Source organism: Garra rufa, chromosome 13 (assembly GCF_049309525.1).
Source record: "Garra rufa chromosome 13, GarRuf1.0, whole genome shotgun sequence".
NCBI classification, from domain to species: domain Eukaryota; kingdom Metazoa; phylum Chordata; class Actinopteri; order Cypriniformes; family Cyprinidae; genus Garra; species Garra rufa.
This window is the reverse complement of record NC_133373.1, coordinates 25,988,315-26,007,637: the sequence shown is the minus strand read 5'-3', so window position 1 is coordinate 26,007,637 and position 19,323 is coordinate 25,988,315. Positions and strand designations below refer to the sequence as shown.

The window sequence follows — 19,323 nt, the reverse complement described above, 5'->3', positions numbered from 1 at the left end:
ACACAGAGTCCAAAACAGTCATGGAGATACAGCAATCGCCGGTGATGTGAACAGTCCAGGTTTATATAGGGGTGTGGTAAGTGAAATCAGGTGTGTAATTAGAAGTCAGGTGACTGGGAACGTGTGTGTGTGTCTTCAGGGGGCGTGGGTTGTGGGTCTGGCTGTGGTAGAACTCTGACATTACCCCCTCCTCCAGGGGCGGCTCCTGACGCCCCTCTCCGACGTCGAGGGTGACCTCGACCACGAGGGGCAGGACACTCGGGGTGGCTTTGATGGAAGTCCGTCAGGAGGTGGGGATCAAGGATATTATCTCTGGCCACCCAAGATCTTTCCTCTGGTCCGTACCCCTCCCAGTCGATGAGGTACTCCAGGCGACTACCTCGACGTTGGGAATCCAGGATCTCTCGTACGGTGTAGACTGAGGGTTGATCCAGGATCTCAGGAGGAGGAGGTTCAGCTTCAGCTCCAGGAATTTCTGTGGCAGAGGGAAAATAGGGTTTAAGGAGAGACACGTGAAATGTGGGATGGATTATGTACCTGGGTGGTGATGTGTCACTTCGTTAATCTGCCTCAGGACCTCGAATGGACCAATGTACCGGGGACTCAGCTTCCGACAAGGTAGCCTCAGCCTGATGTCCCTTGTAGATAACCAAACCTTATCTCCAGGTTGGTATGATGGAGTTGGTCTACTACGAGCATCGGAGAATTCTTTGTGGTGTCTGATGGCCTGTTGGAGGTGGCGGTGAGCTGAGTCCCACACTCTCTTGCTCTCTCGGAACCAGTAGTCGACAGCTGGAACATTCGTGGGTTCCTCCGTCCAGGGGAACAGGAGGCTGAAAACCGAGTATGCACTGGAAGGGGGTGTCCTGGCGTAGGGAGTTCTGCGCATACTCGGCCCACGGGAGGAACCTGCTCAAGCTGTGTTGGTCTGCGGAACAGTATGACCGGAGGTAACGTCCAAGCTCTTGGATCTTTCTCTCAGTCTGGCCGTTGGTTTGAGGCTGATATCCTGAGGAGAGATTAACGGAAACACCAAGTGACTTGAAGAATGATTTCCAAAAATTAATTGTGGACCCCGGTCTGACACGATCTCCTCGGGGAGACCAAAGTGACGGAATACGTGCTGGAAGAGTAACTCGGAGGTGTTCATTACTGTGGGTAGGCCTGACAAGGGGATAAACTTGCAGGCCTTAGAGAATCGGTCCACTACTACCAGCACGCAGGTGTTACCTTCAGAGTCCGGGAGATCTGTCACAAAGTCTACCCCGAGATGGGACCAGGGATGGGTAGTGGCACCAGCTTTCCTGTGGGCAGATGACGAGGAATGTTAGTGGCAGCACAGACTGAGCAGCTTTGGACGTACCTGATGACATCACGGTTTATACTGGACCACCAGTAACGAGATTGGATGAGCGAGAGGGTCCGTCTGCTACCTGGGTGTCCAGAACCCGGAGATTGATGAACTGTGTCCAGAAGGTGTTGACGTTGGGAGCTGGGCACGTAGATCTTGCCTTCTGGACATTCCGGCGGAGCAGGCTCTTGGAAAGTGGCCTCTTGGATCCAGGTGTCGATATCCCACTGGATGGGGCTAACAATGAGGTCTGTGGGGATTATGTTTTCAGGTTCGGTAGATGCTTCGTTGGAGAATTGTCTGGATAGGGCATCAGCAGGTATGTTCTTGGATCCGGGACGGTAGGTAATCTTGAATTGAAAGCGGGTGAAAAACAATGCCCATCTGGCTTGACAGGGGTTGAGCCGTTTGGCTTCTCGGAGGTATTGGAGGTTCTTGTGGTCCGTGATTATCATAAACGGATGGTTAGCCCCTTCCAGCCAATGACGCCACTCTTCCAAGGCGAGTTTGATGGCGAGTAACTCACGATTGCCTACGTCGTAATTCTGCTCTGCCGGAGACAGTTTCTTTGAGAAGTAGGCACAGGGATGGAGGAGCGTGGAGTCACCAGCTGCTTACGACAGCACTGCTCCGACGCTGATGGCGGATGCATCTACCTCAACTACGAAGGGGATATCTGGGTTAGGATGACGTAGGAGAGGAGCAGTGCTGAAGATCTTCTTAAGCTGTTGAAATGCTTTGTGGGCAGAGTTGGTCCAGACAAGGTGTTTGGGTCGGCCACGTAGGAGGGAGGTCAGAGGTGCAGTGACGATGCTGTAGTTCTTGATGAAACGGCGATAGAAGTTGGAAAATCCAAGGAATCGTTGAAGTTCTTTGATAGTACTGGGTTTGGGCCATTTCTGGATAGACTGCACCTTGTCCTGGTTCATCTGCACACCCTCGGGACTGATGTTGTAACCTAGGAACTGAACGTCTTGTGGAACTCACATTTCTCAAGCTTTAGGAATAACTGATGTTGACGTAGGACTTGAAGGACCTGACGGACGTGCTGGCGATGTTCAGCCTGGTTCCGGGAATAAATCAGGATGTCATCAATATAGACTACCACAAATTTGTGCAGGAATTCCCAGAACACCTCGTTCATAAACGTTTGGAAGACAGAGGGACTGATGGACAAACCGTACGGCATAACCAAATATTCATAGTGGCCAGTAGGTGTTATAAAGGCGGTCTTCCACTCGTCTCCCTCACGAATACGAACAAGGTTATATGCACTCCGCAGGTCCAGCTTGGAGAAAATGCGAGCCCCACGGAGTTCCTCGAGGGTGGCAGGAACGAGTGGAAGAGGGTATGGTTGTTGAATTATCTGGGAATTGAGCAGACGGTAATCAATACAGGGACGGAGACCTCCATCCTTCTTACCCACGAAGAAGAAGCTAGAAGCAGCTGGTGAGGTGGATGGTCGAATGAAACCTTGCTTCAATGCTTCCTGGATGTACTCCTCCATCGCCTGGCACTCCGGGTTGGACAGCGGGTAGACGCGTCCCTTTGGTAATTAAGCCCCAGGTAGCAGGTCGATGGCACAGTCCCATGGCCGGTGGGGGGGAAGATGGGTGGCAGCTTACTTGCTGAAAACATCCGTGTAATCCATGTACTCCGCTGGGATTTCTACCATACTCACAGTATCCGGGCTTTCAATCTTGGTGGAAGCGACGGCCAAAGGAGCAGAAACTGGAGATGGTAAGCGAGTAAAACAGTTCTTCAGACAATGTTTACTCCAACCGATGATGTCACAGGGGTCCCAGCGGAGTTCCGGATGGTGTCGATGGAGCCACGGACGTCCGAGGATGATGTCAACGGTAGAATTCTCCAGTACCAGAAATTTGATTTGTTCTTGGTGAAATAATCCCACTTGTAGGGTGATGAATAGTGATGAGTACCGAATTCGCCCACGTTCGAGTGGTTTTCCTTGGATGGTCTTGACAGAAAGCTCAGGATTATGGTGGTGACGTGGCAGGTGAAGAAGGTCTAGGCATTCTTGTGAAATGAAGTTTCCGGATGAACCTGAGTCAAGTAGGGCAGATATACAGAGATCTTGTTCAGCAGTATGAAGAGTCACAGGTGTGAGTGTAAGATTAGCAGTTTCGATGTCTGATTGGATAGTACTCACCACTGGACGTGGGGGTCTGACGGGACAGGTTCGGAGGAGATGACCAGCTTTCCCACAATACAGGCAGAGTTTGTCCTTGATTCTGCGTTGGCGTTCCAACCATGACAGGCGTGTGGAGTCGATTTGCATGGGTTCTGGTACTGGAGAGCAAGCTGCCACCATAGTGGACTGAGGAGCGGTTTCAGGTGGCTGGCAGGCGGCTAGACGCTGGGATACCCGTGTGGCACGCTGAAGAAAGGTCTCCAACCCGATGGTATCATCATAGATAGCCATAGCGGCGCGAATGTCTGGGTGGAGACCTTGTCGATAGGCACCCAGCAGTGAGATCTCATTCCATCCGCTAGCCGCCGCCAGCGTGCGGAACAGAAGGGTGTATTCGTGGATGGATGATGAACCTTGTCGCAGCCGGAACAGTTGATCAGAGACGGTGAGTACATTTGTAGTTGTGCTGAAAACCTCAGAAAAGTGACATGTAAATTGTTCAAAGGATCGGATTATGGGAGTATCGGCCTTCCATATGACTTAGTCCATTGAAGAGCCTTTCCAGTTAGCAAAGAAATGAGAAAAGCTACCTTCGATTCCTCGGTGGTGAATTGCTGTGGTTGCATCTTGATGAATAGTTGGACCTGAAGCAAAAAAACGCTACACTCAGCCGCTTCTCCCGAAAACGTGTTTGGTAGAGCCATGGGACTTCCTGAGGCAGATGGCGGCGCGGGAGGTGGTGTTAACGCCGCTTTGAAGGCCTTGATGAGCTCGGTGAGTTGATCTGGTGTGGGTGCTTCCTCGTTGTCCATTTTGTTGTAGGTCTGGTCTTCTGTCACAGCATACAAGGAGGGAGAGATGGAGGTAAGTATAAAACATTAAAGGTGAGTTTATTGACAGAACGGTAAGTATTTTGCAGCAGGTTTTGAGGTGAGTATTCTTATCTGAGAAGTTCCAAAGTTCGGGTAAGTAGATCCAACGGAGAAGACAGGGGAACACAGAGTACAAAACAGTCATGGAGATACAGCAATCGCTGGGGATGTGATCTGTAGACCAGAAGCCGGTGATGTGAACAGTCCAGGTTTATATAGGGGTGTGGTAAGTGGAATCAGGCGTGTAATTAGAAGTCAGGTAACTGGGAACGTGTGTGTGTGTCTTCAGGGGGCGTGGCTTGTGGGTCTGGCTGTGGTAGAACTCTGACACTAGGAAATGGAAGCTACATTCAGGCTGGGCCCATCCTTCCACATGCCCAAGCAAACTACCGCTGTAATAGCGGACCCACATACTCAAAAGAGCACTTCTCCTCTTCCCACTATTACAAGCGTCAGTGCTCCACCTCCTTGCGGCAACCTGCCACTCGACAAAACTCAGACCACTTGCCATACGGCTCTAGGCTTAGAAAGCATGGGACTGTTTTTTATTGATGGATCTGAAAGATGCTTACTTACTCATCCAGATAGCCGCTCATCACAGACCATTCTTGAGATTGACGTTCAAGGGAGTGGCTTATGTACAGTCCTACCATTCCTTCAGCCCAGATGCAAGCATGGATTATGCCAGATAATTCAGCGGCTAGCAGCGTCATTCACGTCCTTTCATGACTTTTCCAGAGGATGTTTGTTCTGATGTCAGCTGCTTCCTGATTCCTCTGGACAAAGCGAATAGTCCCCGTTGGGACTAACCTTCACCAGGAAGGTGGTCATGACAGATGCCTCCAACTCGAGTTGGGGAGCACTTTGTAAGGGCATTCAGCTTGTTGCGTGCACTGCCATGCTATAAGGCTGCATGTCAGTCGAAAGATTCTTATGCTCAGGAATGGCAATCAGAGCTGACCTTATATGGCAAGTTGAAGCATTATTTGTTTGTGCAGCTACAAGAACGTGAACAAATCAGGCTTCAGTATTCAGAGTAAACAGGAGTGTCCCCATAAGTGTCTTTGACGCAACACTCGTTTAACATCCAAAGTGTTTATATTATTTATCTGCATGAATAAAATCATTTATTTTATGCAAGGCATTTCCACTAGGCGACACTAGTTTAGGTGACTCACACCATGCCCCTGTATTTATATTTATATTTAACAGTACTTGTGTAAAATGTGTAAAATTGAACGATACAATAGCAGTGCTACTAATAAATCAAAATCAGTTAGATATTTTTTAACACAGTATTTAACATATTATATTATATGTGACCCTGGACCACAAAACCGGTCATAAGTAGCACAGGTATATTTGTAGCAATAGCCAACAAAACATTGTATAGGTCAAAATTAATTATTAATTATTCATTATTAATAATTTTCTTTTATGCTAAAAATCATTAGGATATTAAGTAAAGATCATGTTCCATGGAGATATTTTGTACATTTCCTAACGTAAACATATTAAAACTTAATTTTTTATTAGTAATATGCAAGAACTTAATTTGGACACCTTTACAGGCGATTTTTCTTAATATTTTTTGCACCCTTAGATTCCAGAATTCCAACAGTTGTATCTCAGCCAAATATTGTCCTATCCTAACAAAACATACATCAATGAAAAGCTTATTTATTCATAAAACTGACCCTTATGACTGGTTTTGTGGTCGAGGGTCACATATTATATTATATTTAACAGTACTAGTAATGAATGAAGATCGGTAATGCATTATTACATTATATTATTACTAATGTTTACTAATGTAAGATATTTTCTTAAAAATACGTTATCAATAACAGTACTACTAATGAATCAAGATCAGTTAGATATTTTAATGAATTATTACACTATATTACTTTACATAACACTAGGCTACTACCAACAAATTTGGATTAGTCAAATGTTTTTTAAACAACTGAACATCATCTTAATCTAAAAAGCTTGCACTTGTAAAGTATAATTATAGTGCCATCTAGTGTTGAATATTAAATACATTATAAACATCAAACAAAAAAAACAGTAAACTTTATAGTATAACAAAATTAAAAAATGACTAAATAAAAATATAAACACTTGCAAGGTTTTATCTAACATAATAGTACTTATCACATCATGCAGTGTTATGACAGTACACATATTTTTTATATTTGATTGATATAAGGTGTGCATTTATATACATACACTGGCATTGCAGAAAGGGAACAGGGTGGGAGATTTTAATCCTGCAGTGAAGCAGAGCCCCCCTGAGGAGGTATGGGGGAAGGGTGCTGGTGGGTCACGCAGATTGTCTGAGCTCATAGTTGCGAGCTGCCACATAGACAAAGCTGCTTTTTAGGGCGGTCACCCTTCATCCCGGCTTCAGTCTCCTGTAGTCTGTTTCCTTCTCCACGACCAGTACTAGTGTTTAGAAAACAGACAGTTGGAAGCACAAAATGGATCATTAGTAGTAATGGAGGGAGCATCATGAGAATGACTAAAAGGGGTTTTGCCCTTGCAATGCGTTCCCAGTACTGACACCTCATTAACACTCTTTGACCACATTATGGCTTTTCAAAATGTGCATGACTTTTATAAAGAGTTTTAAAGGGAATTATTTAATGCAGCATAATGAGTAAACAAGAAGTTAGTCTATACTAGATTTTAATCGCAGTTACAGCTGAGAATTTGGTTATTCATTTGGGCTATCTTTTTTAAAGGGTCTTTTTGTTCTAGTACAGGGTGTGTCAGAGTAAAGACAGGCTAGTGAGAAAGGGTGAGTGACAGTATTTGTTTGTTTGCACGAGTACCCCTATTTGGTACTCTGACCTTGTGGGGGAGTGAACACAACTATGTGCTTGTTTTTACCCTTTTACTGATCCAGCAGCTCATATAATCCACTGTTTAAGCTCCTTATCTGTAGCACTATTTTGAGGAGAGAGGGGAAATACATTAATACATTATCTATCTTGCTTTTAGGAACAGTTGAGTTTAATTGACAGTTTGTTCATTTATAGCCTGTACAGTACAGAACTTAATTTAATAATAACAGTTATAGGGTCTCAATACCAGAATAAGCATATGTATGAGATAAAATGATAAGATATGTGGCCTTTTTGGGTCATTAAACAAAGTTATTTTTTATCTACAAATCCTTTTTATAGTAGCCAATGTCAGACTATGAACAACATTATTTAGACATGTGCGGCCATATTGGAGATACTCGGATGTAAACAACAGCATTGATTTAATGTACACGGTTAATGTACTACTGAATAAGTTGTTTTGATAATTTATACTGTCTAAACCATTAAAAGCTTGTAAATCATATAGAGAAGGACTTAGTAAGCAGGAAAGGATGAAATACTTTGACAAACTTAAGTTAATAGGTGGTAAAGATACATACGAGCAGTATTAATTAAGATATTAGCCTAACACTTCATCTACCTGACCAGAAATGATAAAAACAAACACTGATGTTGTCAAGATTCTTGCCCTGGAAATCCTGGTTCAGTTTGGCCAACCACAAACTCCTTTTGTTCCTCAGACTGTTTTTGCACTCTTCTCCTAGATTTGTTATAACGTTTGGCAATCTATAGTACTCCAAAAAAAAAATTCTGCAGTCCGACCGATTAGTACAGACCAAAACATGGCAATAATTAATCATTTCAACACCAATAATCAGCAAAATATGCAAGTTAAGTTTGGTTCAGTGGCATTGTTTACGTTCAGTGCCGCCAATTGATGAAGCATGTGAAAACACTCTATTATTGGAACCTCATGATTAGTTAAAAAAAGACAAATTGTGTTTTCACAACTTGCTTTGCTTTGTTTAAGTATCTAAAATATATTAAGAAGAAAACATGTAGCTGCTATTTCAGAAGGGTAAATAGTGTGTAGAAATTACGCTTATTTAGATTTTTGTTGTTGTTTCAACCTGTAACCCTAACTCAGATATAATAGTATATGCGTTTGTGCTTTGTATTGTTATTGATCTAATAACAATGATAAAATAAGAACATTAACAATGCTTGAAATATTTATCGTGTAGTATTACTCACACATATTTGTAGTATTACTAATCACCATATTAGTCACAAACAGCGCTGAACACTTTCCACGTGTCTTGCTTGTAGCACGACAATAAATAAACTACAGTTACCATAAAGCATATTCATTAAAAGGGCTTTGCTTCAACGCGAACTAGAGACGCAACGCCGAAATCATAACTGGGTGTTGTAGTTCTATATAATATATTCGCTGTTACATCGAGTTCTAAAAAACAACAAATCCCATTATGCCTTGCGCCGCAATCACAGGCGTGACACGCCACGGTAAATGTCCGTGTGTAGGCGAGTCACGTGTGGAGAGTCCGTTGATCTCGTTTCGTCTAAGCAGTGAATCTCTCCTGTTTGTTCATTTGATTTGGGCCCCATTTCATGTTGTTTTCAAAACAACATTTCGTGTAGATTTATCGATCTTCGCCGAAGAATGAGCGACAACGATGATATCGAGGTCGATAGTGATGTAAGTATAGTTATTTGTGTTTGTACCCTGCATGTATGAGAATGAAACCTCTTGTATTTTCGATACTTGAGCCTCAATACGAGGCTAGCCTGTTAGCTAGTTAGCCATCCTAACGTTTGAAATCATTTTCCAGTCAGTTTAATGACTATATCAAGCCAGATGAGCAATTACACACGGGGGTCGAGTTTATACTTGTCTCCCTATATTTACATTTGCGATTCTGTGTAGTAAAACTACATTGCATCTATCAATAGCCAGTTAACGTTAAGTATCTCTCTTACAGCTGTAGCTACAATTGTACTTTTCTGTTCTGTTTTCTTACAGGAAGAATCACCGAGATATCACTCTGTGGTGCGTAATAAGCGGAGCAATTAATCCAGTTTAGCCTTTAATGCCGACAATTTCTTCTCTTTTTGAGATTAGCTACAAATTATTTCCGGGTAGGTACTGAACGGCCGTAACTAATTTGCATCGCTGGACGACAAAACAACATAGAATGAACTCTAAAAGTGGGTAGATGTGGTGGATTGAATGAGCACCAGCATAGGAGCACACAGTCTGCTTGTTTTGACTCGGTTCAGAGAGCTCAGTGCTCGACAGCAGGGCACTTGCTGCAGGAGGAAGGGAGGGACGTAGATACGTGAGCAAACCGCATCTACACTGCGAGTGTGAGACCTAGAACGCTCGCGTTATAAGCAGCGAACGGATTCTAGTGTCGCGACGCTTGCAGTGTATATTGCGTATTAGCTGAACGGTGTTAATACGACGGCAGGGTTAACCCTTGTGATATATGCATTTCACTCCAGCGAGGTCTTGTTTTTGTTACATTAGACTGTGTATGAATAAATAAGCAACATTAAATATTGATCCTGAACCTATGGAACATCCCCCTTTTCAATTTCCAAAGTCATTCATGTTGTGCATTACCAAATAATTAATACACAGACAAAACAGTGATAGAAAAGAGTAAAAATATATTGAAGTGAAAATAAAACACACGTGTATATATAAACACACATATGCACACCTATGTATCAATAGAAATAGAAACTCAAACTTGTTTGTCTACTAAGTGGGATCTTTATTTCACTTAAATATACATTTTTTTATTCCCTAAATAAATTCTCTCATCATTTATTTACCTTCATATTGTTCCAAGTTTGTATATTTGTTATATATTGTCTATATTTTGTATTAAATGTGGAACAACATGAAGGTGTTGATGATGCTGATGCCATTTTCATTTTTTAGTGAATTATCACTGTAATTAACTGGAACATTTCCAGTCTGGGCAGTGAGCTTTTAAGACAGTTGATTTCTTAAGTGTTCACACCTTTAATTACTCATGCATTTGTGCTTTTATTAAATCGTAATGTCTTTGTTTTTGCCATTATGACGTCACAATAATTTAGATGCCTGAACTAGTGCGTGAACCTACTGCTTAACGAACAATGTGAACAAACATTCTTTAAAGAGCAATATGTGACCATGGACTACAAAACCAGTTATAGGGGTTATTTTTTTGTAATTGGGATTCATACATCATCTGAAAGCTGAATAATTAAGCTTTCCATTGATGTATGGTTTGTAAGACACAATTTGGCTGAGATACAACTATTGGAAATCTGGAATCTGAGGGTGCAAAAAATCAAAATGTTGAGGAAAGCAAAAAAGTTATTCAAATGAAGTTCTTAGCTATGCATATTAATAATCAAAAATTAAGTTTTGATATTTATGGTAGGACATTTACAAAATGTGATCATGGAACCTGATCTTTATATAATATCCTAATGATTTCTGGCATAAAAGAAAAATTGATTATTTTGACCCATTCAATGTATTGTTGGTTATTGCCACAAATATAACAATGCTACTTATGACTGGTTTTGAGGTCCAGGGTCGAAATACAGTGGTGGCATATGGTATCTTATTCGCTAAATAAGTGCTTTATTTAAATTATGTGGCCAAGTTAAAACCTAAATGTCTCTCAGAAACTGTATAAAATTAATTGAAATTTGTAAATTTGGGCTTTTTCAATAGCTAAAAAAAACCCTGGCCATTTCCTTAGGTCACTTAATGTCACTTTGAAATCAGTGCAGTGCAGTTTAGCTTTCAATACATTTAGAAATTTCTTTAGATTTTGTGGGGATGGGACCACAGATTGTTAACTAACCAGAATGATTTCCGTACATATTTTAAAGTTATGTGTAACCCCAGCTTATTTGTACCCTTTTTTTGGCACACGTACCTTGTTAAGCCCTAACCTGTTTGCTCAGCTTGCACTCGGGCTGCTATGTTTAACTAGAATTTTTTTTTACCTCTTCATACCCTACCCTAAGACTGAGACTACATCACTGACTTAAAAATAAATTGGCTTTTTTTAAATTTTCCAACCCGTAAACAAGCTTTGATGTTAAAGGGATAGACATATCTGTCATCTACTCACATTCATGTCGTTCCAAACCTGTATGATCTTCCAACAAAAAAATATTTTGAAGAACGTTTCAACTGTTTTTGTCCATACGATGGAAGATAATGCATTCCAGATTAACTTTGGACCTTACTGACTTTCATTGAAAGCCTAAAAAAGGTTGCGTGTTCTACATTAGAAACTCATACAGATTTGCACTGACATGACATGAGAGTGAGTAAATGATGACAAAAGCTTTATTTTTGAGTCAGCTATCACTTTAAGTAGTGACTGGTCAGTGTGAAAGGTGTGTCGACGGAGTTCATAGCGAGACGTTTAAAATAGGACTCATCACAAAGCAGGCTTGTTTTTACTAGCCTTGATTTTTCATTGGCTAGACTGGAGACACAAGGTCTGCAATGTCCCCAAAGTCCTGTTTATCTCCCTCTTCTTTTTGTGCTGGGAGGAAATAGTTTTTTTTATCAGGATGTCGAGATCATAAGACAACAGGAGGAGTGCATGTTGTGGACTGTATTCAGAGAAAGCTTTCCTCTACAATAGTACTTGTCATTTGGATTACTTTATGACCGTCATACCTTTAATTTAGTACTCTTCATGATAGAATTGTGGAGAAACCACATGCGTAGTTTAGCAGAATAGCCCTTGACATGTGGAGCACTTGGCCACCTCACGTGCCTGTAACTCAATCCTGACATTGGCAGTGCACCGCGTAACCTTTCAGACATTAGACAGACAGCCTGGATTTGCCAGCAACACTACGGCCACACCTCGCTCTTCCAGGTAGCGCATAGACACCGGAATGTCTTTGTGCTGCCCAGTGGCACTTCAGCTTTTCGGATAACTGCTTTCGTTTTGCTACTTTTTCCATGGAATGCAAAAGAGGCACTTGTTAATGAGTCACTGGATTCGAAACAGGTTTTACAGCTGTGCTTTTATGTAATAACAGTGTCTTGGCCAAGCCCAGTGACATTGGACTCCAGTGGCCATGTTGTTTTCTCAGAGCAACAGTCTCAGGGTACTAAAATGAGACCCGACTGAGAGACTTTTTCAGGGGTAGTACAATTGCAGTCTTTGTGCTATAAAAGCAGTTTCATTTAATTTTAAATTCTAAATAGCTAAGGATGTTCTGACAAACAGTCCACAAGAATAAGCTGCAAAAACAGATCACTTCTTCAGTCTTGATCACTTAAAGTCAAAACAGTAGAACAATAGAATCCTGTTTGTGTTACTACATAGCTTGTTAGTCAAACTATAACTGTTTTCTTATACCAAACACTATGACCAGTGAAGAGGTTGAGACAGCTGTGATTCTCTCATTGCAGGCAGACAAACGGGCACATCACAATGCGCTGGAGCGCAAACGTAGGGACCACATCAAAGACAGCTTTCACAGCCTTCGGGATTCCGTTCCCGCCTTGCAAGGGGAAAAGGTTGGTGAATGTCATTGGTAAAATCATGAGGAATATAAGTAGGCATAAAGGATGTTTGTTTCATGTGCTTTTTGTTAATGAAATGTCTACTGTTAATGTCTACTGAGTGTGATTAAATGTCATCATGAGATGATTAGAATGGGATTTCCATGTTGAGGTGCGAATGAAAAGCGTTATGAGAAATGGGAACAGAGTAGGTCCAGACTGATTGATGTGATCCCAGTACAGGCGTGGTGCCAGGAAGCCATTACAAGGGGAAATGCGGTTTCTCCTTCCTCTTGTGTTTCATATCAGAAATAGAGGGTTGAAGAATGTAGTAGAGATAATGTTTGACTTTTATGATGGAGTTGTATTTTTAGTCACGTGACTAGGGATGCACAATATTTTGGTACCATATTGGTAATGGGCTGATATAAAATAATTGTTTCTCTAATCATTTTACATTTCTCTTGTGAATTTATGGCTTATCTAACACTCACTTAGTAAGCATGATTAAAGAGATGTGTCTAAAAATGATTTACTCAAGCTATTTTAGGTGTATATGACTTTCTTCTTTCAGACGAATACAATTGGAGCTATATTAAACAATGTCCTGGCTTTTCCACACTTTATAATGGTAGTGAATGGGTGTTAAGATTTTAAAGTCCAAAAAAGTGCGTCCATCTATCATAAAAAGTGCTCCACAGGCTCCGGGAGGTGAATAACGGCCTTCTGAAGCAAATCGATGTGTTTTTGTTAGAAAAATATCCATATTTGCAACTTTATAAACTGCAATCTCTAGCTTCCGCTAACTGTTGTACACTTTAAACTTGGGTTATTTGCCAACCCAGTGCTGGGTAAATATTGGACAGAACACATGCTGGGTTATTTTGACTCAGCTGGTTGGGTTAAATGTTTTTACCCAACATACTGGGTTGTTTTAAGTCAGCCTATTGTTTAAAAATCATATTGCTGACCTAAAATGGGCTGGAAATTAAAAATGTTTTTAGAGGCAACAGCGATCATCAAAAGAAGAACATTTATTATTAAGCAAGAACAATGGACAAAAAAAGAAGATGAATAGAATTTATTTGGATGAATACAGCATAGTTTACAATATTACATACATTTAAACTAGTTTAACAAGCATTTTACAAAAAAAAAAACTTGGAACATTTTAAAAGTAGCAATTTAATTTTGTGTATTCAACCATTCTCTGTAACTTTTCACCGAAATATCACTAATTCTTGTGCTGGTGTTTCTGCAAAATCTGAGCTGGTAATGGGCTGCTGTTTGTCAGAGGAATATGAACCTCAGACTGCTGCCTCACGTTTCACTCGTAGCTGAAGTGCAAGACAACTGTTGGCAACTGTAGGTGACTCCCTAACCTACCCATAAAAAAACAGTACTGAGATTAGAGAACATATTTAACATCAAATTAAATTAAGTTCAGTATTATAACAAAGAAAATCTATTTGTTATGCAAGGCAAAAGATGTTTCCATCATGTGAAACGACTGCTGCTAAGGAAGCTGACTGACATCTCGTCCTTGTATGTTGTGTTGCGCAAATTAATATAATTTACAGCACAGTAAAGACTTTATAAATTAAATAAAATTTATACAAACCTTTATTTTGCTGCAGAGGTGTGCCAAATCGGCGGCGCTGAGAACTGTTCTCTCCTGTAGAGGATGCAAAAAGCCTGCGCTCTGAATGTAACTCAACTGATAGGTTGTTTCATCTGAGACAGGCTCAAACAAAACAATATTTCATAACCCAATAAAAATTACCCAGCAGCAGAAAAACTACCTAGCACCTGGGTAAAAGATATTAAAAATAACCCAACAAGCTGAACCCAGCAAAAAAAAAAAAAAATAACCCAGCATTTTTTAGAGTGCAGAAAAACTACCCAGCACCTGTGTAAAAATATTACAACCCATTTAAATGACCCAGCATTTGGGTAGATGTAATCTTTAACAATTTTTAGAATGAATATCTGTTTTTAGACTGGAAATTAATGTTGTGATGCTTGTTGAATATTTTTAAGTGTTTAAGTTTTGATTTTATATAGGGATGCACCGATCATGACCGATTTTTCATGGCTGATTCCGATACCGATTTTTTACAAGCAAGCTGGCCGATTCCGCTAACGATTTCCGATTTTTTTCAAAAACAAGAAGTTATGCAAGTAAACAACATAAACAACATGTTTATTTAGTATTTAACAGGCCAAACTGGCTTTGGCTATTGAATCAATAGCATCTGACATCTGAAATTAAATAAATAAAAAAATATTAAATTAAATACAGTTTAATAAGTAAAACATGCTTTTAGTAAAGTAAAACAGTAAGCCAACAGGCATTTTAATGTAAAATAATAATAATCATTCTTAACAGAACAGACTTTTATTTTTGGCTTTTCAAAAGTAAAGTAATTTTTTTTTTTTTTTTTTTTTTTTTTTTTTTTACAAAAAGGGGCATCTCAGCTTTGTCAGAAGTGAGTGTTTCTTTTTTCATCTGTCACGTGAGTGGCTGAGCTGAACAAACGTTCGCTGTCCGCGCTTGTGCAGGGCGAGGACAGGTACGCTCGCGCAACTTCAGCGAGCACAGGAAAGCGGCTGTCCTTTGCAGACATTGCAGATTGCAATCTTCACGTCTTGCTCACAAATTTCGAAAAACCTCCACACAAGTGACATGTTACACACTTCCGGAAAAAAAAACGGCCGGGATAAAAACGAAAACCGATCGCGCGTTAGATGCAAAAACAGTCCAGTTTCGATTTATGGCCGGTCAACCGGTGCATCCCTAGTTTTATAGACAAATATTGGTTATCAGTTATAGCATTAATGTCTTGGCTTATCAGTATCAGACAGAATTTCCAAATGTGTAGCTATTAAAGTAGAAGATTAAGCTGTTTGTGTTTTTTTTATTCAAGATTGTTTGGGTTCATGTGTGTGCAATGCAATTGTATTCCTTGCGTCAAATTCTAGTTTTTCATTTGTTGCTGACAGCAATCTATCAAACAGGCATCCCGAGCTCAAATCCTAGACAAAGCCACAGAGTACATCCAGTACATGCGACGGAAAAACCACACACACCAGCAGGACATTGACGACCTGAAGAGGCAGAACGCTCTGCTGGAGCAACAAGGTGGGTTTCACTGCATTACTCCTCATAACTGTGTTACTATGATTTCAGGCAAAAAATAAAGAATGTTTTGTCTTCTCTCTTTTTATTTTCAGTACGGGCACTGGAGAAAGTCAAGGGGACCACGCAGCTGCAGGCCAACTACTCCTCTTCAGACAGCAGCCTGTACACTAACCCCAAGGGCAGCGCTGTATCGGCCTTCGACGGAGGTTCCGACTCGAGCTCGGAGTCTGAGCCGGAGGAACAGCGTACCCGGAAGAAGCACCGCCCGGAGGACAGCTAAATGGTGGATCTTCGGCCCGCTCCACGAAGTTCTCCTCTGAGGGGAGGGAGAGTCACAGCAATGGCCTGTTTCTTGTTGTATTTTGTGTACCTCAATCGCCCCAAACCACCTTGATCAATCTCTTTCAGTGAATGTCAACCCTCGATTCCACGCGTGAAGAAACCTCCGCCAGGTTCACAAGAGTGTGGGACGCCTGTTACAGCAAGAACACTCACGGAAAACACGGCTTGTTTTTACTCTCCCTCCTTCTCCGACTGTGTTCGTCCATCTTGCGTCCTGGCACACGCAACAACAAACGATGATTTAAACCCAAAATGAGGCAGCTTTGCAACTTAAGGACTTGATGCTTTTTTTTTTTTGTACCCTTGTCTGCAATCCCTCCAGATGGAAATCCAAAGGGGTGAATGAGGCGTATAGCTCCTAGCACTGCTAAAATATACTTTTTTGTTGAATATCTTAAAGCCTGCTTAGAACTTACCCTTAGCTGAATTGTCCCGAGTGGTTTGCCTTTCTAAATATTTGTTACTTTTCCATAAAGGAATGTTTTTGAAGCATCTATCAATGTACCCCTTGTTAGACCTATGGGATGAGTGACACGTTTTGACATGTTATCGATAAAATCCCTTATTTAAAAAATACAAAATACAAAAAAAATGCTTATGGGAAGGCTGCTGAGCTTGTGTTGTATTTGTTGTTTTAGCCTGATGTAGTAAAGTTTACAGGTTGGGGGAAAAAAACGAGATTTTGTTTCTTTTAAAACAAGGGGGTTAAAAAAGTGATAAAGCATATATTTTGCATCTGTCATCTGAGCCTCCTAAACATGTATTTTATGTATTTCACTCCATATTGGGAATATAAATGTTCCAAATGATGTTCCCCCCCCACAAAGCTAGTCGATATTGAAAGAGTAGATTCATGTCGTGACTTTTAAAGGTAAATGTTCTAAATGTTCATCTGGAATTCGACCGCTGCACACCGCAAAAGTTGCATTTTGAGTGTCTAGGAGACGTGAGTGTGTGTGCGCGCGTGTATCTTTTACCATATTTTCCACTTAGTACATTAGTAAACTGAGTAGGTCTTTCTTTGTCTGATTCCATTCCATGGAAATTACAGGTATGTTGTACATACTGCCAACAGTTGTCTTGCAAGTTGAGGCCTACCTTTACAATGAGAATATAAATAAAACTATTTTATCCTTTACATATGCTGCGTGCTTTCTTTGGTTCTCAATCTTAAGTCTATGTAACTTTTCTAGATGTTTGCAAGTGGCTGCCTAAATATATTTACTTGGAATTTCTACCAAGTAGAGCTTGATATTATATTCATTTGCATAATAATTAATTATATTACTATCTCTACCTTATTGTTCAATGCGAAAAGAAAGCCTATGGGTGATACACCCAGTACGTTAGCCGTTATAGGGAAACAAGGAGAAGAATAACAAGGTGCAGTAAACGGTAAGACTTTCCACTACAAACCAGTGTGTCCATAATTAAGATACCGGTAATATAATTAAAAACAAATGAGATAGAATCCCAGACAATTTATAAACTCCCCTACCCAGTTTTATGGAAAAAAATAAAATGGATAATGCAATCTCCATGGCTATTTTATAGTTACCTGGATGCGTGGCCATATTGGAGATACTCGGATGTAAACGGCATGGATTGCACAGGTAATGTACTACTGAATATGTTGTTCTGATAATTAATGCCGTCTAAACCATGGAAAAAATGTGTGGAAGCTGCTGAATCATACAGAGAAGGACTTAGTATGCAGGAAAGGGTGCAATATTTTGACAAACTGAAGTTAATAGGTGGTAAAGATATCTACAGCAGTATTAATTAAGATATTAGCCTAATTTTCACCTACCTTAACGAAAATGAGAAGAACAAACAGGAATGTCGTCAAGATTCTTGCCCTGGAAATCCTGGTTCGGGTTGGCCAACCACAAACGCCTTTTGTTCCTCAGACAGGTTTTTGCACTCTTCTCTTTGATTTGTTATAACTTTTGGCAGTCTGTAGTACTCCAAATGTTTTTCCCAATCCGACCGAGTAGTACAGCCCAAAACATGACAATATTTGATCATTTTTAGCAGCAAAATACACGAGTTTCGTTCGATTCAGTAGCATTGTTTACGTTCATTGGCGCGAATATAGCCGACTGATGACCCGTCGTGAAAACACTATAGGGAAATGACCAGAAGACTAACAACGTGCAGTAAACGGTAAAACTGTTTGCACGACAAACCAGTGTGTTCATAATTAAGATAATACATTAAAATAATATGGTAAGACACCAATCTGCTAGCCTAGAATCTAGACGCGCCCCTAGCGGCAGCAAATTACATTTGCTTCTAAGGTCAGTCTAGTTACTCTCAATCATAGACTGTAAAAAATATGGACGTAGTATCCGTGACGTCACCCGTAGGATTCTGAAGCGCTATTTTGAAGCCTAAAGTGGGCGGGAGTCGGCCGTCGCCATCTTGGAATCGCGTCACCGCGCGTCACTCCCGGATAATCAAAAATGGGCAAAAAGGCGGGAAGTGGGTGGAGCTTGTTGCTGAAACCACGCCCGCCTAGCGCGACAGTGGTGACAGCAGCGGCAATCCCCCTGTCACTCAAGTGACCACGCCCTTAATTATACAGAACTTTAAGGCTTAATATAACTTAAACGGATGAGTTATAAAAAAATTCACCCCCCTCACAGTTGACATGAAGGGCAAAACTAGCTATATAGACCAAAACCATTTTTTGAACCAGGCTGTAAACATACTTTTTTCTGCTGTGAAGTTGGGCATTTTAACATGGGGAGTCAATGGGACTGACTCCCTTCTGCAGCCAGTCTCTAGCGGCCAGTCGATGAATTGCAGTTTAAGTCACTTCCGTGTTGGTTTCAATAGAGAGAGCGGGAGGTTGCCCCTTGCTCTCAATTCACTTAAATTTCCGAAAAATCCAAGATGTACCGGGCCAATCACGAGTCGGTGGGCGGGCTTAACATGATGACGACTGAACTGCGACCATAAGTTCAGTCAGACATGAATTCCTGGTTCCGTGAATTAAGCGTGGAAAACTGAACAGTATTTATATATTTTTTTACTTTTGATACACAGCCACGTCCATGTG

At 41.0% G+C, this 19,323-nt stretch overlaps 1 protein-coding gene across 4 annotated transcripts; it reads left to right on the top strand.

Annotated features, from left to right (window-relative positions):
- Positions 1–8,772: 8,772 nt before the first annotated feature.
- On the top strand, positions 8,773–17,397 carry max (myc associated factor X). Of its 4 annotated transcripts, none has more exons than XM_073853235.1 (5): positions 8,773–8,929; positions 9,254–9,280; positions 12,683–12,790; positions 15,794–15,917; positions 16,010–17,397. In XM_073853235.1, the coding sequence occupies exons 1-5, from the start codon at positions 8,894–8,896 to the stop codon at positions 16,195–16,197; spliced, it is 483 nt and encodes a 160-aa protein (XP_073709336.1). In that variant the 5' UTR covers positions 8,773–8,893; the 3' UTR covers positions 16,198–17,397. The 4 variants fall into 4 exon arrangements, with proteins under 4 accessions (XP_073709336.1, XP_073709335.1, XP_073709338.1 ...); XM_073853234.1 differs by having other exon boundaries at positions 15,779–15,917; XM_073853237.1 differs by lacking the exon at positions 9,254–9,280.
- The last annotated feature ends 1,926 nt before the right edge of the window (positions 17,398–19,323 follow it).